General features: G+C 34.2%; 1 protein-coding gene and 1 long non-coding RNA gene across 2 annotated transcripts in view; both read left to right on the top strand.

Annotated features, from left to right (window-relative positions):
- The first annotated feature begins 2,479 nt into the window (after positions 1-2,479).
- The window catches only part of LOC140017018 (receptor like protein 21-like), a 132,653-nt gene continuing 113,649 nt past the window's right edge, over positions 2,480-21,483 (top strand). Inside the window, exons 1-3 of the mRNA XM_072071366.1 lie at positions 2,480-2,887; positions 4,925-5,080; positions 5,934-6,008. Coding sequence (XP_071927467.1) covers positions 2,500-2,887; positions 4,925-5,080; positions 5,934-6,008 — 619 coding nt within the window. The 5' untranslated portion in view covers positions 2,480-2,499. The remainder of the gene's footprint in view (positions 2,888-4,924; positions 5,081-5,933; positions 6,009-21,483) is intronic.
- LOC140016634 (uncharacterized) lies at positions 16,582-18,664 on the top strand. The gene is made up of 2 exons (XR_011822848.1): positions 16,582-16,859; positions 17,129-18,664. It is a non-coding gene; the product is annotated as an uncharacterized lncRNA (long non-coding RNA).

The following is a 21,483-nucleotide window of genomic DNA, read 5'->3' on the forward strand; positions in this document are numbered from 1 at the left end:
TTCATAAGGCTCCCTTATTTATAGGAATCAAGAGGGAAGCCTTCCGTTTCTGATCTTCGATGTGGGACGCCAAAATTCTGCCATCCAAAGTCAAGAGCTGCGGCTGCGGCTTGACAAATCAACAAAATTAGTGCTAAATTCAGGAGTCATCTTCTGCAGACCAGATTTACTCCACAAGAAATTTCTTATCAAAAACAGGAAACCGCAAAAATACTTAATTCACTCTTCCAAAGTAAAGGGGAAGGAAGGCAACATCTTTGTCCAGTTCATTTGTATTTCCCTCGTATTTTGCACTACAATTTGGACAGTCTAGCACTAAATCAAGGAGTCATTTTTTGTAGGCCAGATTGACTCAACAAGAAATTTCTTATCAAACAACAATAAATTCACTCGAAATTATTGATGCAACATAAGGACTTTGAATAAATATAATGATGTAGAAAACTCTATAGCTGCTTCTCAATGCACCAAAAAATTACCAAAAAAAAAAAAAAGAAACCGCCAACATTTATATAGGTTGAATCTTCTCCCTGTCTTGGAGAATGGAGATTAGCAAACATTTATGCCCCCGCTGAATATATTATCCTAGCTCAGCCCCAGGTAGGTAACACCACCTTTTCCTTTAATCTTTTAATCAGCACCTTCGAATATAAGACTCTGAGTAATATATTGAACAAGTAGTAGGACTAAAATATCCTTCACACTTGCAGGATTTAAGACCAAAGTAATTTCTTCCAAAGTAATATCCTTCACACACTGGACTTGGAGTCATAATTTCTTCCAAAGTAAAGTGTAAGGTACGCTACTATGCTACCATCTTTCTTTTAATTCCTGGTCCCCGTAGTCTGCGTTCCAATTTTGATGACTTTGCACTTCATTTCAATTTCCACAGCCCAAATTGACTGAAATAGAGCTTTAAAGCTGTACTTGGGTATCGATCAATGGATCAAATCTTTTAACTTGCATTCTAATATCCACATTTTTCTAAAAATATTTAGTCATCCAGTGCGTAGGCACCCGTTTGAACCGTTGTACTTCATCGGGTTCTCCTCAACCTCATTAGGTCGCTCTCCCTATCGTGTAGAGTAGGAGTAGTTATAATACAGAATCTATCATGTTGACAAATAAAAAAAAAATTGACCAAAATAGAAATTTCTTATAAAAAAAAACACGAAAAACAGCAACAACTATAAATGCACTCAAAATAATAACGCAATATAAGGACCATGATAATAAATGAGTAAATCCGTGGCGTTGCTTTCATGAATGTGAAAAAACCTCTATAGCTAATTCTGGACTTTGTTGGCACATTTCCAACCATGAACATGGGAGTATCATTGGTCAAGTTGTCACTTGAAAGACCCCCAAACGGGTCCCCATTCGAAGAAAAGTAATATAGCATGAATTAGTCAAATAAGACTTTTTTTTAAGCCAAATAAGACTTATTCAACTAGTTTTAGGTTTCTTTAGATACTATATGTTATTTCAAATAATATTTCGCTTGTATCATAAACATATTTTCCAATTCACCTTTTTATATTTCGAATCATCTTTTTATTTCACATACATCACATCAAAAAAAGTACAACAGTAATTATTTTAAATAATATTTCAAATAACACTCTATTCAAACAAAATGTTTTTCTTTTTTTGGTAAAAACTAGTGTATTATGTAATATTTCTGTGGGACATAGCATTTGTTACATCACTGATTGTGACTCTAAAGAAAAATCGACGAAATGTCATATTTTATCACAAGGGGTGGATAATTCTATGTGTCCAATATCTCTTCTAAGTTTAGTCCATAAGAAAGTAATGGATTATTCTCGGTCATTTTGCTTATGTTAATTTTTCAATTGGAAAAATTACGTGTTTTTTATTAATCTCTTAATTTCGCAATGATACAATTGTGTGTCTTCCATTCAAAATAAACTTTCTTTTATCCCAAAATCCATCTCGCATCACTTTTTTGCGTCATTTGCATGCTAATTTCAAAGGACAAAAAAGGCATCACAGTTCATTCCTGCTGAAATTTCAGCACAAAAATTCTAGTCAGTAAAATATAATAGAAGAATCCCTTAATGAATCAAAATCATGCATGTTAACTAGATAGATGAAAACAATGAGGCAAATACTAGGAAGCAGCCACCAAGAAAACACAGGTGCACTTACCGGTAATCACCTCATTCAGTTTCACGCTCAATATTTGTCTACTGCCCCTTGACCAATACGAGTGGTCATATTTTCTTCAAGTGTACTGAATTTCGACTGAATTTAAGTCGATGTCTACTCCACTAAAGCGGGCCAAATTAAGTTCCACTAAAGCGGGCCATATTTGTCTACTTTAAAGACTTTTTTTTTGGAGCATGCAACTTTAAAGACTTAAACCTGAGTTGACTCGTTGAGGATACGCAACTAGAAGGAATGCAGGATTATAAATTATCCTGCCTTCCATTTTCATTACAGCACTTTCCTTCACTAATTCTCCATACTGAAATCATGCGCGGTCATTCCATTCTGATTGCCTCATGGGCTCTTGCTGTATCAATAATACTCAACGGAAGACAACTTTGCTCAGGTTGCTTTTTAGAAGAAAAACATGCTCTCTTGGACTTCAAAGCTTCCTTAGATGTGACTACAAATGCTCATCTTATCCTTTCTTCGTGGACTGGAAAAGAAGGTGATGGAGCAAATGATGATTGCTGCACCTGGGAACGGGTCAGGTGCAGTAATATTACTGGGAGAATTGTTGAACTCCACCTTAGTGATTTGCGAGAGAATATGTCTGAGTATTGGTATGTAAATATAAATATTAGCACTTTCATACCTCTGAAGGACCTGCGAGCTCTAGACCTGAGTTATAATCTCTTCCAGGGTGAAGTGACAGGTAACTACCGTACCCTACTATCTTTTTTTCAAAGCATTTGTTTATATTGTATAATTTGAAGTTTCTTGTTCTTGGTATCTACTATTTTGGTATTCTCACCATCTCATGAAAGAGTTCTCCCACAATATTTTGGTTAATATATTTAAACTTGACGTGGTACAAATGTTAGATATAGTAAGTGTAGTTAGTGATGTATTGCTTGAGGATCCCATATTGATTGCAAAGCTACAAGAAAATGAAAATTCATACATCTTAGTTTGTACCAATCCAATCCAATTGGAGGGATCTTTATGCTCCTAATGATTAGATTGACTTTGTTAATCTTGGAGGAAAGTGGTATTTATTTTACCCGACAGCAACATACTGGGAGCATAATTTTTACATTATGTTGTTATATAAATTTTTCCAACAACACAAGGAGGCAAACTTTTTGAGTTTTGAGATGTTTGTATGAACAATGAATAGTTGGGCTCGACGAGTGAACCATTCAAAAGTTTAGTTCTTTGTATTAGTCAAAGTTGGTCAACCCTAGACTTCCAAGAAAGCCTCCGTCATCTTAAACTTCTTTCGTTGTTAGTTCAATCTTTAAATCACCTCTCAACCAATCATCCCATTCTTCATCACTGCAAGAAAATCCTTTAATTTTCCCCAACTATAATTGAATCTTTTCCTTCTTTGTACTTTGTAATTTACTAATTTTCCAGAGTAAAATATAAAATTTAATCTTGTATATGTTTTGATTTTGCTAAGCTTATATCGAATGATTGGCCATTTAGAACCTTGATTACACAGGCAAGTAATTCATCTTTCTTCATCATCTTTTCTTTTTTCGTTCTAGCCTTACTTTTGGTATTCTTGTCCGCAGCTTGAGGCAAGTTTTTCATATTTCTTCATCTTTTTTTCTCAGCCTTATTTCTTTTAATTTCTCATGTATTATAATTGTAGAAGGCTCAAAATCCCGTAAAAACTGACGATAGTTTAATTAAGCAGGAAACTATTTTGCATTAAATTTTAGCTGTGAGTTAGTCATTGGCACCCCTTCAAAACAACAAGAATTAATATATCATAAATTGAAAGAAGTCAAGAAAAAATAGCAATTAAAAAAATAGATCATACAGTCATAAAACATCAACCTATCGTGATGGATTAGGAGCAATAATTAAGGAATGTATACATGACTAAGATTGATGTCTCTAAGAAAAAAACAGGCAATTTATGTGGAAAAATTAAAAGTGAATGGATCAAGAGAAAAGAATAAGATATTGCATTACAAAGTGTACTTTTTTTTTGAATTTGAACTACTCTCGCTTCTTACCATCATTTTCTTTTAGTCAATTAGCAACCAAGTTTTACTTCCACGTTTTTTGATAGTGTGTCTTATTTATTTATCAAATAGTTTTCTATTCAATGGGTGACCGGTTACAAATTAGTTTGTGTAATGTACAACAATTTTACCACTTACATCAAGTTTTATGCACAGTAGTTAACTTTGAAAACATAAACGAAAAGCAAACATTTATATCTTTCTCACGTAGAAAGTATAAAAGTGTGATAAATTTTACCTCTTACATCCTTTTATTTAGAGTCAAATATCGAAAACCTCTTTTGGTAGAAGGAATAGATCAGCTCCCTTGGGATGATGCTGCTGGCAAGAACCATGGTGGACCGCTGCAAAGCTCTAATAAGTGTTTCTTTTGCCAGAAATCAGTAGGGAAGAAGAAGCTTTGTTATGAAATTTAATTTTTGCGATGATGTCATTTTGGAATTATATTTGACACCAAATTTTGTGTATAATTTATTTATGACATGCTTCAAAGGTCGATTTGATTATTTCATCATTGTTTTTTTATTAAAAACTTTGATAGTGCTCGATTATTAAATTTAATAAAAAAAACTAACAGTTTCACTATAATCCAAAACCATGCAGGTTAAATTGTACTTTTTCAAATTATAAGGAGGAAATGTGTATATTGGATTAGCCAAAGGGGTTTCTTTGGTATTTAGTCCGTTTATTAGAATCTGACTCGTGCTTTGCAGGCTGCAGGAATTGGGCTAAGTTGCAAAATCTCAAGTCCTTATACCTTGGTCACAACTTCTTCCACAACAATATAATTCCATGTATAACTGCAATTACTGAACTTAAAAGGCTGTCTCTCGTTGATTTGGATTTAGAGGGATCGTTTCCTATAGAAGGTATATTCACTTGCTATCTATAATTCTTATATGAGACTTTCTTTAACCTTTTTGCACAATTTTCTTTGACTTTGCGTCTGTTATATTTTTGCTTTTCTACTTCATTTGTTTTGGGTCCTGTTCAGCACATAGAAATTAATGAATATCGAAACTTAGAATGATTCAGCATTATTTATTTGTAATCTATTTCAATTAATAGCTCTTAAATGTGAACTTTATTGATGTGGAGAAAATTGCAAAGCATCTTATTTGTTTTTCCTTTTACCTTCGCAAGTATGGGATTAGAGGGTAACTTAATTTACATATCCAAAGTTTGTTTACATTTTAATAATTGCCTATAGTCTTAATACATGACGCACTAATCCCATATGTTTTTATATTTTATCCTATAACCTCCTTATAGTTTAATATTTTACCATATAACTCCCTTATGGTTTTCAAAATATACATATAACCCCCATTGTGGTTAATAAATAATTTTCAACTTTACATAGAAGCATTTTTTATATTTTAGGTGATTCCATTATGAATTACAGATTCCATTACTTTGACACTTTAATTCAAACCATGAGAGAATTGTATAAAGTTTTTAAAACCATAGAGGGATTATGTATAAAAATACTAAATTATAGGGGGGTAAAGTATAATTTGCCCAAAACAAATCGCCGGTGGACTAACAAGTGAGTAGTTGCTTGAAAGATGCTAATTAGCTAATCTTTTTTTTTAATATGCCAAAATTATAAAGCATAGATATACAAGAAAAGATAACATTGTAGAATCCATTAGCATGAGAGCTGTTGGACCGCAGTCTGCCCATTCTAGGAGTTCTAATTGGATCATCTTCTTGCTGCAGATTTCAAGCGTCTGGAAAAATTGGAGTTTCTTGACTTGAGCTATAATCAACTTTCTGGTTCCTTGTCCTTTAAAGGTACGCATATCCAATTTGAGATAAAGGTGTATATAGTTGAACTGGGATACGTTTTTTTTTTTTTATACAAAAAAAAAAATTACAGTCCTAGAATAAGCTAGATGCGTAATAATTTTCTTTGGATCCTGTCACATGATTTGCAGTATAACCATTATTTTCTCTCTCTATTTCAAGATTATAAGGATAGGACAGAACTATCTGTGTACTTTTCCCTATTTCTATAATTTGATGTATATTATGTCCAAATTCCAATAAGAAAATAGATTCCTAAAATTAACAAACTTTGCCTAAATTTCTAGATTAGCTGTACATTAGAATTATCCATACGTTTTAGGTGGTTTAATTAACTTTCAATTGCAAAATGGAGCATGAATAAAATGTGGAGTAATTTGATTTTTCTTTTCATTTTAATTTAGAAATCCATTCACTAACTACCAAAGAAAAATCAAGTACATTTTTTTCCTTTTCTGATCTTATGTTAAATATCAATACTTAATATTATAAGGGCTATTTGGTTATGAAATTACAGATCTAGTAATGAATTCAAAATGTTATTTTTCAAGATAAAGTGAATCACCAATCACCAAACCTTTCTAAGACCTAATTTAGCTTACTGTAGTGTTTCCTATGTCAACTGAACTGCTAAACTCCTAAAAACAATTAATTGGTCGTTCTATTTATTTTTTCAATTAAAAAGAGACAAAATTTACCAATTTGATCCTTTTTAGCTGTTCAATGCATCATTGACGTGAAAAAATAGTATAGTGGATTAAATAAGACTTTGAAAATTTTATCGATCTGTGGCATAATTTACCTTGTTTGAAATATACAAATTCTTATAGAATAGGGGATGGAGATGCAACAATAGTTATGTAATTTTGATATATCCAAAACTATAATACTAACATAAAGTTTTGAACTGCAGAATTGAAGCTGGAGAACTTGAAGGTACTCAATCTTGAAAATACAAAATTTAACAAACTCTCCGTCATTGAGACTTTAACCTCTCTCAAAGCCTTATCTTTGAACGATATTGGTATTAATGATTCCTCCGTCCTTCAAGGTAATAAGATAGGCTATGAAAGGCTCGGTTGCTTGCATGAAGTTGCTATTTACTTTTCAAATGTTGAGCTAGAACGGATGAAATTTGGAAACCAACATTTCAATTTTTTTGCGTGTAACATATGATTTCATGGTTTCTGAATTGGCTATATATTGACAATTCATGCCTAGCATCAACTATTACTGTATGAAAAGCTTACAATGAACTTGTTTTTTGGACAGGAATTTGCAGTTTGAAGAATCTCGATGAACTTCACCTGAGTGACAATAATTTTTACGGGCCTATTCCTATGTGCTTCAGAAACTTGACGTCTCTTCGAGTTCTTGATCTCTCCAACAATATTCTCAGCGGAAACATCCCTGCAGCTCTCATTACTCCTCTCGTACACCTTGAGTATCTATCTCTCTCTGGCAACCTTTTTGGAGGTTCTTTTTCTTTCAATTCTTTGGGCAACCATTCAAAGCTTCAGGGGTTCGAACTTGGACCTTTGAACAATGATTCACATGTCGACACTGAGGATCTTGCTCTGCCCCCACCATTTCAGCTAAAGGTTCTCTATTTATCTGGCTGCAACTTGAATAATCAGACTCGAAAAATCCCAAGTTTCCTGCTCTATCAGAAAGAAATGCAAATTCTTGATCTGTCTTCCAATAAGTTAGTCGGCCAGATTCCTACTTGGCTTCTGCAGAATAATACAAACTTTGAAGTTCTTGTTCTAAAGGATAACTCTTTTACGGGTCCGTTTCTTGTAGATGATTCTCTGAGAATAAGTCTAAGTCGATTAGACATCTCAAACAATGACGTCAGTGGTAAGGTTCCTCGAAATATCGGTTTATCTTTTCCAGCTCTGTGGTACTTGAATTTGTCAGGAAATTCATTTGAAGCCAATATTCCCGGGTCATTGGGAAACTTGACAGAAGCACTATCAATTGATTTGTCCCACAACAAGTTTTCAGGGGAGGTGCCAGGTCAAATTGGAACTGGATGTTTAGCGCTTACAATATTGGTATTGTCTTATAATAATTTGCATGGCAATTTTCCTTCTGGGTCCACGAACTTAACAAGCCTAGAATTCCTTCACTTGGATAATAACCATTTTATTGGGAGCATTTCACATGGATTATCTCGTTCTCCACGTTTATCTTGGCTGGATATTTCAAACAATTCTTTTCAAGGCAAAATTCCAAGTTGGATTGGAAATTTTTCATATTTGAAGGCTCTTGACATGTCAGCCAACTTGCTAGAAGGTAGCTTACCAGATGCTATATGCAAACTTTCACATCTTGAATTTTTAGACCTCTCCAAAAATCAGTTGATCGGACCTTTACCAGCCTGCTCCGAGCTTACGTCATTGAAGTTCATCCACCTGCATCACAACATGATCTCAGGGCCCATCTCAAACATGCTGTCTGGGAGCTTCAATTTGATGACACTCGATTTGGGTTACAACAAGCTGTCTGGCGGTATACCACGCTATATTGGTAAACTTAAAGAGCTCAGGGTTCTTCTCTTGGGGGGAAATGAATTGCTTGGTCATATTCCTTTGCACTTATGTCAGCTGCAGAATGTGACAATTATGGATCTTTCTCAGAATAAGTTTTCTGGGCCACTGCCTACATGCTTCAACAACATTTCTTTTGGCAGAGGGCAGTTCTCCACAGATGCATTTTTTAATTATGACCCGTATGTTGGTGATAGTGAAACCTTCATAGATTACGCTGAATCTCATTTTCTGGCTGTGCGGATAAGCTGGAGTGACCATTCTATAACTAACTTTTCCGAGCAAGAAAAAGTGATATTCACAACAAAAAGTAGAAGCGAACACTATGCAGGGAATATATTGAATTTCATGTCTGGACTTGATCTGTCATGTAACCAATTGATTGGAGCGATTCCTCCTGAATTTGGTGATCTCAGACATATCCGGGCATTAAATTTATCCCACAACTACTTGCAAGGATCTATTCCCTCAAGACTTTCCATGTTGAACCAAATAGAGAGCTTGGATCTTTCTTACAACGATTTGAGTGGTGAAATACCTTCAGAGCTAGCATCATTGACTACCTTGTCCATCTTCAATGTGTCATTCAATAACTTGTCTGGCAGGGTGCCTGACACATGGCAGTTTGCAAACTTTGACGAAAGCAATTATAGAGGAAATCCAGGTCTCTGTGGACCATTGCTCAAGAGAAGTTGTAACCCCATTGCTCCACACCCTGAAAATGTTGGTGATGAAGACTTAGAAGTTGATGGTGCAATTGATGTGGCAGCATTCACTTGGAGCTTTTTTGCTTCATATATGGTGATGGTGATTTCATTAGTGGTAATTCTTTGTGTTAGCCCTTATTATAGAACAGCATGGTCTTTTTATATTGATTATTGGATCCTATCTAGATTCTACGAGTATTGCAGGTCTCGTTCCTTTGAGAAAAAGCAAACATGGAAAGTGTTTAATTGGAACATGAGAAGGAGATGAATTGGTCCTAGTTACTCCGTTGGGATTCTTGAATTTGGAAAAAGGTCCAATGTATCTGCAAGTATTGAAAGAGGAACTATATGAGCTGAAATTTCAATCATATTCTTGCTCTTATAAAGATTGAAAATATTAGTGCCACAGAACACAATTAGTTGCTTTTGCTGCCAAAATGGGTTCATGTGCATAACCAGAAACAATAATAAACTGAATTATTGATTGTGTGTTTGTTAGTTTCAGCATTCCTTTCTGTTTGTCGAAATTAATTTTTATTTTCCAATAGAGTTAATCTTGGGGAAGGGAGTAGAGCAATGAAAATGAAAATGAAAAACTTAGAATGGGTTGAGACCATCAACAATATATTTTGCGGTTTAATTTTCTTTATTTGCACAATTATTATTTCGTTTCTGAATAGCCAAAATTTTTTTGCCTAATAGACCGGCTTTAGATAATTTTTAATTGGTCGAAAGTAAATGAATGATCAAGTTGCCATTTTGCAATACAAATGGCCAAATTGTACAGTCGCTCAACTTTTTGTTTTCCTTTTTCTAGCAGCATAGGGGAATTAAAACTCAAAATTTTTATATTTTGGGTTTCAACCTTAGCCACTAGATGATTAACAAAAATGTGGCACAGAAAGTAAATAATTTTTTATTTCTTGATTATTAGTTTAATTACCTTGTAAAATTTGTGTATTTTTCACTAATTATTTTTTTTGCAAAAAAAAAATCGTATCAATATGAAAATTAAAGCAGTCCAAACTATTTCTACCTGTTCCCTTGACAATGATACAATTTAGGCCCACATATTCTCTTGGTCCCAAAACCCATCCCAGGTCACGTTTTGGCTTCGAGTACCGATGCTAACATTGGGCCGCAAAATGGCATCACAACTAAGATCGTGTCCAAAAGAAATGGCAGAAAATTATAGTAACATGGCCACTAGAAATTGTACAAGCAAAATCACACTGGGTCAGGTGACAGATGAAAATAATCAATCAAAATAGTGCTTAGGAGCTACCCCAAGAAGCAAGTTTACTCGGCAATAACCACCTCATTCGGCACCGAAGTCACCTGGCCAGAAGATCCGCCCCGGTGAAATCTTTCTTTGCTGCCTGTTGACCATACTTTTTTGTTTTTCCTTGAATTATACTGGAGTTCAATCCATAATATACCCTGACGAAAATGAACCACCCGAATCTTGAAATAATTTGTTTAAATTTGACTCACAAATATGCTTCCCATAAATTGCCCTGAAGAAAATCATTATTTCTAGTCTTAAAACTTTATTTTTTTTAGTGGGTTCGGTTCTGGTCACCTTCACGAGTTAGAATATGCATTTAGAATCGTGGCAGCGGGATTTAAACTCACGATTGTTTGTAAAAAAATAATACGTTCTTGCCAATTGAGCCGATTTACTATTTTTCAAACTAACATGTTGAGTTTGAGCTTTAAAGTTAGACTCATTGATGTATTAAGAGATGGTTTTGAATTAACGGGAGTAGAAATTTTGTTTGAAACGGTTGTGCACTTTCCACTTTTTGATGAGAATTTTTCTTCCCAACTAAAATGATCCTTTTAATGATAGTGGCTTAGCCCAACTCGAGTTTGAGTAGTTTGATAAAAGGCTTTAACAGAGCTCGGGCCAAAGTTGTTTGTGAATGTAGTTTTGTAACCTTGTTAATCATTATCCCCAAGTGCTACTAAATTCATTTTCAAAAAAGATCATAGTTATATACACAAGATCAATCAGAGAACATGAGATGTCCGATAGGTGCTCAATTGATTTTCAATTTAACTTCGAGCCAAAAATATAAGCCTAGCTTCACTTGATCAAGTCTAAGCTCGACTTGCGGATTTGCAACCCTACATTTGAGTTGACTTGTACAGTAGTCTTCACTACGTGATTTGGTACGCAACTGGGATCGTGTTTGTCCTAATACTTGCCTTCCAAAGGGGAACGCAACATTTTTGTCCAGTTCGTTTGTCCAATTCCCTATTCTTTTGCACTCCAATTTGGACAGTATAGCACTAAATTAAGGAGTCATTTGAAAAAAAGAAGGAAGGATTCATTTATAGTAGACCAGATTGACTCAACAAGAAATTTCTCATCAACGACACGGAAACAGCAACAATAATAAATACACTCGAAATTATTGATGCAATATAAGGACTTTGATAAGTATAATCATGTAAAAACCTCAATAGCTGCTTCTCAATGCACCAAAAATTGTACAAAAAAATAAAAGAAATTAGCCGTGCAACAAAAATAATGGTTTTAAAATGGGCAGATAGGAAAAGAGATTAGCACTTTGTATATGTATACAGGTTGGATCTTCTCCCTGTTTTGGAGCATGGAGAACGTAACTAATTTATACAAGTTACTTTTAGATATTACGATAATAAATATCTCCAGCGTAAAAATAGAACCTTGTAATTTTACTCATTAGAATTACCAAATGTGATATTTGAAATTTTTTTTAATAATTGACTGCTGACTTTGATATTTGAAAATGTTTAAAACAAATCGTGCAAGTGTTGGTCTGACAGAGAGAATGTATTGTACACCTATCGGGCTTAATCAGGCTACGATTTTTTTTTTTAATTGCCGAACTGCTAGGCTGAGTCAGCCCAGCAGCCAGCTGGATTTTAAAAAAATAAAAAAAAAACTGATGGCTACGGGAAAAAAAATGTCAGCAGTCACTCAACTTTTACGTTTTTTCCTTTTAGACACATCATTCCTTAATAGAAATTTAAGCTCATAGACATTCCATCGCCTCGAATACGTTTTTGCAACCTAGAATTGTAACAAAAATATTTGTAAAGGAAGAATTCATGTTTGCTAACTTCTATTTGTTTTCTTTGATGCAGCTCATTTTAGGAATATCATAGACAATAAGGCTGCTTTAAATCGTTTGATATCAATGTTGAAAAATACTCCCAAGTCAGCATCATTTTTTATTTTTTGTGGCTATCACCTGGCAGAGCTTTTTTTATTATCTTTTTTTGGAAATGGTATCTTTGTTTTTTTCTTTTTTCTTTTGGCAATTTTTAAGATTTTTCAAGTCTTCATTTATCAGCTATTTTCAGGCATTTTGTGATCCATGGATGGAGATCAATAATCACGCAATGTTCTAAGGTTAATGTTTAAGAAGAAACATTTGATTGAGATGGCAATTTTTGTTTTTCTGCTTGAATGATATTTGCTACGCATTCCTAAAGAATAGACTAATTAATTTTTGCTCAATTGGTTGACTAGTCATTTTTTTTTAATAATTGACTGCTGACATTTTTTTTTGCTTTTGATGATGACTCCCGGGCAGTTTTCTGTTTGAAAAAAATCCAGCCGGCTGCTGGGCTGGAAAAAAAAATATTTCGTAGCCTGTCGGCTTGTAGTTCAATACATTCTCTCTCTCAGATCAATACTTGCATGATTTTTTTTTTTTTTGAGTAATAAACGAAGGAATTAGCCTACTTTAAGTTCGAGATATTAAAGTTACTGATTTGAGCCTTTAAACCAGACTCATTGGTCTAATAAGAGATGCATGTGGATTTAAAGAGAAAGCAAAGTTATTAGCTAATCAAATTAGAACTGTAGGTTATAAAGTTATTGTAATTGAAAACCTTTAATTTCTAATAAAAAGGTTAATTAATCAAATGTAATCAATTGCCACTAACTCCAAAAAAGCCGTTACCAAATTTCTCTCTTGTAACTTTCTCTCTTGCAACATATGCATTTAATTAAAAAATTGACTATTTTTTTAAAATACTACAACAATCCCCCACTCATGTTAATAAAATAACATAGTATACTACAATATGGCAAGAAAGAGCTACTATACATAATATGGTTAGCAATGCCTTGAACTTATATTGAATGTTATAGTAATTTCCAATACTAGAACCGAGAGTGACTTTCAGTCTTGAACTATGGCTGCTTTTGGGATATTGGATATTATCTTACATACACAATAGTCCAAGTGTTGTCATAAGCTTTCAAAACTAGCATTTTACGGCCTGGGTTTAATCCCGATTTTTCATGAGTGTATAAGAGAACAAGTTCCAATTCCCTTTAGGGCGACTCCACTGTTGCACTCATGTAGGTGAAATTCATCAAGGGCACTCCCGTGTAACTCAAACACACTACTTATTAGAGTTATAGATTCATTAAAAGCAATATAGCTCAACCTTTCTTTTGTTATGGGATGCATACAAATATACCATAAGGATGGACCATAATTATCTAAAGTTGTGCATACCTTTTTTCAAATCACCATGTAATTCAATTTTTTCCTTTGAACCTAACTCCTGAGGTCTCCAATCATTAGGTTGGGTATCCTTCTATGTGATTTATGATTTATGAACTTTAGTTACATCCCTCTCATAGATCTTTGCCTCAAGCTTGAGTTACTTACTATCATCACAAAAATATAAAAACAAAGTGATAGGGTGCAAAATTGTTATTCAATTTATAATTATTTCTCCTTGATTTTAGCCAAATATTATTTTAATTACTAAATTCTACTTATATTTAGTTAATTGTGCTAATTGTAGGGAATTATGTGAGGCGTGAATAAAAGGAGCAATTTTTCAGCATTCTAAGAGTTACTTTGATGGTGACACGTTTGGGACCCGATTTCCAAGTCCGAATCGAATTCAAGGCAATTTTTGGAGGAAGATTTTGAAGATTTTAATTTTCATTATTAGTCTTAGTATTGAATTCGAAAACTTGGAATATTATCTTTAGTAGTTTCCTTTTTCTATTTTGGGGAATACATCTTATTATTAGTCGTTGAGGTTAAGTAGGAAACAAGAGAAATTAGGAAAGTCGGATTCCCGTTTGATTAGGAGTTGGCCAGCAACAATTTCGGGAGGACTCTTTGAAGTATTAGACACGACCGTCACTTGTTTCATTATTCTTCTTATCTTTCGTTAGTTTTAGGGCAAAAACCATATGCAATTGTTATCAATGGAGTCTAGTAGATTTCCCTCGATGATGCGTAGCTAAATCCTTTTTCTAGCCGAGGAGTAACACGGATTTGGTTCATCTACATCTATGAGATCTAATTGTTTTTATCAATTTCTTTTATTCATTAGTATTCTATATCTTCTGGCTTAATTTATTATGATTATTTTGTTATTTGAATATCAGGACCCGATATTTAATTCAACTTGATAATCTATTATCAATTAGGATAGTTGAATCCGTAATTGTTTAATTGTCCCAAATAAGTGATGACTAACGTGATTGGGGCCACGTTAGGGAGATGTATGATCTAATTTAAATAAATTCTGGTAGTGTGTTTATTGATTAGAATAGGGTTTTTCTAGTTTTTAATGCAAGTAAGAAATTAAATTTTACGGGCATACTTAGGGTTGCTTCTTGGTTAGAGAAGTAGTTAATGAGCATACCTTAACTATCAAGACATTAAGGACAAGTTGGTTGTTTATCGTGTGTATGACAACCATAACCTGTTTATTAGTGAATAATTGAGATAATTCTTGCATCGATGATCAGTTGTATGAACCACTTTCAGAGTTAATTCCTTGACTAGAGTTTGTTAATCCTTGGTTTAATTTAATTTACCCTTGTTTAATTAGTTTTATTTTCATTAAGTGATTTATTCTAATTTTAAATCTCCCAAAACCCCCCTTAATTGACTCTATTGGAAAGGAAACAAGTTTCCTCCCAATCCCTGTGGAGACGATCCTACTTGTCATTATATTCGTTTATATCTTTTGGAGTAGGAATTTATTATTACATGGCACAATGCCTGTCAATTTTTGGCGCCGTTGCTAGGACTGGTGTCTGATTAATTTGTTTCTTTTTGAATTCATCTTATTTTCATGTTTATTGTTTCTCTTTTTTTTTTTACAAGTTTATGGCTGCTAACACTCAATATTTTGGTGATGGACTGGATTTTATTCCTAAGAGAGGTAATAAGGCTTGTGGTTTTTTTTTTTCTGATGATCAACATTTAGATTCACTTAACTCTCTTATAGAAAAAATGGCTGTTGCAACATGTGAAATTTGTTATGCCACGGCTCATTCAACCGATATGTGCCTCGCATTTCAAGATTACCTGAATGTCTCAATCAATTAATTTGGAGATTTTTCACCTCGATCTCAAACGTGGTATAACCCTTATTCAAACGAGTATGATCAAGGATGGTAGAATAATTTTAGCTTGAATTATACAAAAGGGTCAACAGGTCTTCAACATCAATATCAACAGCAACAACCATCACCATGTCAGATATGTCCCTTGAAGAAATGATGAAATTAGTAACTGCTAATACACATCGACTTCAATAGGAGACAATGGGCTTTCAACACCAAGAGTCTTAACAACCATCATCCATGTCGGTTCTGTCTCTTGAAGAAATGATGGAATTAGCAACGGCTAACACATATCGACTTCAACAGGAGACACAAATGATGATTAAAAGGATGGAGGATGAAATGCGTGAATTGGCATCTATAATAAACAAATTGATCTCTCCAATTTGTGAAGAATTACCCTCACAGACCATCATCGATCTTAAGGAAGATAAGACTACAATTATCTTGACAAGTGACATGGAATTGCAAGAGTCTAGAGAAGAAGGACCTAAAGATGCAGTTGAAAAGGGAGTTGAAGTGCAAAAAATGAGACTCCAACATCAAATCGTTCAAGTGAATGAATCCAGTGAACAATCTCCAAATATGGTGACATCCCCTCTATTCCCTAACCAACATTCTCCTAACTCTTATTCTATAATTTCTATTAGGGTGCGTTTGGTTCCCCATGGAATTGGGGTTTAGAATTGGAATTGGGGCCCTAATTCCAATTCCATTGTTTGGATTCTGCTCCCCTCAAAGAATTAGAATTGAATCTGAATTCTATAGGAGTCCAATTCCATGAATTGAATTCTTTACCAGACCAAAAGAATTCTAATTCTAATTCCACAACTAAACGGGTCCATACGCGGATCTAGTACAGGCCAAAAATTAAAATCGGGTCAAGGATATTGGCAGCCCCTCAATTCCTATCTAACTCACCGTTTTTCCTCAGCCACTAGTGCTCTGCTCTCCACCATCGCTTCCACCTGCAACCCTAATATTTTCATATTAGAGAAGTGGACGGTAGAGAAAGGAGCCATTATGGCTAAATCTTTCTTGTCTTGAGATTCACTACTATCAAAGATTAACCATGATTCCGGCCCGAGGGATTGAGGTTCATTGGTTCACTCATAAAGTGTTGGCAATCCGTGAAGAATTTCAGAACAGGGTTCGAGGAGAGGATTTCGACAAAATCTGCCACAATATTCCTTCAGTAAGGATCCTTCCACCTCTAAATCGTATTTTGATACTGATACGTCTTGAACAAAGCTTTAATTCTGGAAGCCTTTCATTCAGTGATGTAATTTTCTCCGCCTTCTTCTATTTCCCATTGTTCTTGTTTAACTCCATTTTATAGCTTCATCTATCAGAATATATAGTGAGTACTACACTTTTTATCGTTTATCTGCTCCTTCCTTCCTACTCGAATCCATGTTCTGAATACTGTGAGATCCAAGCTGCTTTTCGTATTTGCTACTGCAGATGATGCCAAAGAATCTGTAAAGAAGGGAATTCGCTTGAGGTGAAAACCTTCTGAAGTTTTTTGACCATGGGCTTATTTTTTGCTTATCTCTGCTGCAGATTGCTGTTAGTTATCTTGATAATTGATATTTTAACCTTTCTGGTCAAGTTGTGCATTTCTTAATGATTGAAGGCCTGCTTTTGTTTCTGCTTCCTCTCACTAATTTGTTCTATTGTGACCGGAGTGGGTTTGAATTCAGTTAGTTAAATCGAGTCCAAGTTGCTTCCTCTCACTAATTGAATTGAGGGTTGATATCAAAGTGGGTGGCATATGATTCTAGGTAGTCAATGAATTGTTTCTTGGTGGCGTAATCAGGGTAATAATCAGGGAAGGGGAACTTATTAGCTATCCCGAATAACAAGATAGAAATGAAACCATATCCATTTTATCTTTCATATCCATTTTTGTTCAGGTGGACTTGTTCTAGTTTTGTTTGGCTCATTTCTTGTCTTGTTCATCAGATGTCTAATGACAAAAGAAGTTCCTTTGCACCTGTTTCTCTGGCTCAGTATATCTGATGCTGTCTTCCATACAAACAAAAACTTGGTCCTTAAATTAATCCAGGATCAATAGAATCTTCCCTTGTACTACTATTATATATCATTTGTCTAAATTATACTACTGCTTCATATGGATTGCTGGTGGTAGTATTTTATCTTCACTCTGATGGATTTTCTGAAAAAGTTTAAATGAATAAGAAATAAGAAATTTTTGGGTTCAATTCCACCAGAATTTGGTTTATTTCTTGGTCGGAATTCTGAATTTTTACTGGATTGTTACTGGAAATGATGGAATTGATGACCCACCCCACTAGTTACAATATGATGTAGTTTTGCAGCATGATATTTATACCAGTTTTCTTCATTGAAAGTGGTACTGAATTCAAGAGAACCAATAGTGCAGCAAACTTTGGCTACCGGACAATAACTTCGTACAACCATATAAAAATGTTGATAGTTTTCTAGAAACTAATTAAGTTTCAGCTTTTGTTGGTGGCTGGAAGATTCTCCACAGGCTTTTGCTGATGAAGGTGGAGTTCTCCACAGGCTGCAGGAAGACTTGGCTTTTGGTGAAGGTGGTAGCGCAGAAGTTGTCCCCAAGGTGCTTGCATCTCCATGTAGGAGGAGGAGAGGTCTGCCTGACAAATTGGCTGCAACATATCAAAAAGATTAGTAGAGAAAATATAATTTCTGCACGTAGTCCCATTGGATGATTATAGTTAAGTGGGGAACAATTTATAGCATTTCTTGGGATCTAATGCTTTTTTAAAATTGCTTTGCATTCTTTCTCAAAGTTAAGGAGCTTTTGTATAAGTGCTCTTCCTGTATTCTATTTAGCAAGTACTTGACTGTGTGTGAATTGGTCATCTGACAGTCTTAAGTTTTGTATTTTCCAACATCTCCTCCAAAGAAGCTGGTAAATATTAGTACAAAGGTTCGGTCGTGTATTTATCATATTGTGTTACAAAAACAAGAAGCCTCGGGACTTTGTCTTCATGATTGAGATCTATTCTACATTTTTTCATTTCGTGGTGCACAGTTCTTTATTCGGTAGAGTCATAAATTTTACCCTACTCGATTATCACTAAAAAAGTCAATTTGTATATTGTCTTCTTTTTCACTATTTTCTTGGGTCAGGTAATTTGTGAGTAATTAACTGTCCGGTATTCTACCATGTTTTAAGAAATATGCTAGTGTCATTGGGGATTTACTTTTACGGGGTTGAGGTCCAGTTTTGGTTGGATGCCAATATCTATACCATACGTTGAACAAAAGAAGGCAGTCAGATTGACATGTCTCGCTAATGCTGTGCTTAGCACAACCTACGTCTGGAAATGTTCACCAAAGAAATTGATATAAGAGTGGAAAAAAATAAATTATTAAAGGCACAAATTGGTTTTTACTTTTAAATCTTTAGTAAAAATTAGCTAAATGTAAAGAAAAAAATTATTATATAGAGAAAAGAAAAAAAAGAAAAATTTTATGTAAGCAAATGTTTCATGAAAACAATTCTAATTCCTAATGAATTCTTCTCTCGTGCAAACAAAGGATTTGGAATTCCAAATAAATTCCGTATCAATTCTATGCATTTCCCAAACGAAAGAATTGGAATGTCTTGGAATTCCAATTCATAGAATTCCAATTCTATAGAATTTCAATTCTAATTCAATTCTAATTCTATAAAACCAAACGCACCCTTAGTGAAATTGATTTTGTTATATTGGAATATTTTGAGTTTCATGACAGAAATAAATTAGGAGTTACTATGGTCAAATATTTTGAACCAGTAAGTGCTCATGATGAAGGAGTTAGTGAAGAATTAAGATCATTACTTGTTTATTTGGCGCCATCTACAAGTCCAAGGAAGACCGTAACTCGTGTATTTAAAGATTACTCTATTTACGATGGTTACCAACATTATATAGAGGATGAAGCATTGAAACGAATTACAAAATTTTATCCTCCACGAACAAGCATAATAATGTCTAGCCAAAGACATTAAAAAAAGACGCTTATTGGGAGGCAACCCAATTCAATTTTTAGTTTCTTTTTATTATTAGTTTCATTATATTTATCTTGAATTTTTCATATTTGGTGTGTTTAATTTTCATTTTTGATGTTTCAATGGTCAAAAAACTTCCTCCTGATAGGAAGTGCCCGCGCCTTGAGGGCACGTGGTAATGTGCTAATAATCTGCCCCACCATAAGAAGTGTTTACACCAACATGACGTACCCATGCCTACTTGCGTGGAGAGCTCATGTTTCGACTTTGAAGGCCGATAAGGCAACATGACATGCCCATGCCTAGAGTGCATGTTATAACTCGTAATTAGTCAACTTCATCATCAAAAGAGTTTCGGCCAACAAGACATGCCCACGTGTTATTCCAACAAGGGGGAAGTTAAAAAAAAAAGAGATAAAAAGATTTTTTTTCCTCTTCTTCATTCATTCTTTCTTTCTTTCTTTCCTTTTCTTTTTCCTTTTCTCTTTCCTTTTTTCTCTCTTCCTTTTTTCCTCTCTTCTTTCTTTCTATCTTTCTTTCCTTTCCATTTTCTTTGTCACGGTCATCTGTTTTTCTTCACCATCGACTGTTGTGCCCCAAGGAAGGTTACCATTGCTACTGGATCAATTTCATCCCCCTCCAATTTGCTTCACTGTCAGCAATCATAGCCCAAAAATTTATCGGCCGAATTGGTGTACCACTAAATGGGATTTCTTACCTATATGGGCAAGTCCATCAAATGGATGGTCGGTTGGCCAACGTCGAGTTTCACGTCTTTTGCCTCTCATCTATAACTGTGCCACAGCCCCCCTTTGATGATCAGGAAGTTTCATTTTTCCCTTCCTCTACTTTTATTTTTTTTATTTCTTACATAGGGGACAATGTAAGATTTAGGTGTGGAGGAGGGGTAGTATTTGATAATATATTGAAAAAGTGCAAGTGCAGGTATTTTTGTTGGAATTTTTGTTCGACTTTATTGAATTTTATCCAAATTTTGCCATTTCTTGAATATTTTTGTGGTTATTCCTGATTAATAATGGCTAGATATTTCAAATTTTTCTATTGATAAGGTTTTATGTATTAATGTATCAAGTATGACATAGTTAAGTCTAAGCATATCTCTCAACTAAATATTTGAGATTTTGTGACTTCTACAATTTTTGATTAATTTTTCTAGATATTATAAATATTTGTCTGCCATTTTTCCTGTAAATTGATTCAACTATTGATCTTAATTCTCCATGTTCGGGAGATAAAGCATGTTTGTGATCTTTAATTTTATTTTGTTGCTAATCTGTGAATTATATTTGGTTATACTCCACTGGTTATCGTTGCCTAGTAACCGGGGGGGTTCGCCAAAAGTGTCGACTTTCACGTCAAAAAATGGCGATAGCTATGAGCATGTAGTCATTAAGCAATGAGTGCTGAGTAACTGGGTTCCTTCATTTAGTAGATATTGAAGTTCGCACCAAAAGGTTTGAATGGCCAAGGACTAAGCTTTCTCTCCTAAAAAGAAAGAAAGAGAAAAAAAATGAAAAATGTTATGCAATTGATTATGTTATCCTGCCAATCCATGTGTTTAACGTTGAGATTTTATTTAATAGTCGAACCATTTGCTAACAAATGTTGGTTGAATATTTTATATCCTTAGATTAGTTAGCCAAGAATTGGAAGTCTTTGAGTTTAAAAGTTAACCGGAGAGATATTTCTTGGGATTTAGCCACTAATGCTTGACATGTGTTTTAATTGTATCTTGGCAATGAGTAATTTGATTAATAGCCATTGTTTGAATTTGTTTGCTTGATTTGTTGTT

This window comes from Coffea arabica, chromosome 11c (genome assembly GCF_036785885.1).
Source record: "Coffea arabica cultivar ET-39 chromosome 11c, Coffea Arabica ET-39 HiFi, whole genome shotgun sequence".
Taxonomy (NCBI): domain Eukaryota; kingdom Viridiplantae; phylum Streptophyta; class Magnoliopsida; order Gentianales; family Rubiaceae; genus Coffea; species Coffea arabica.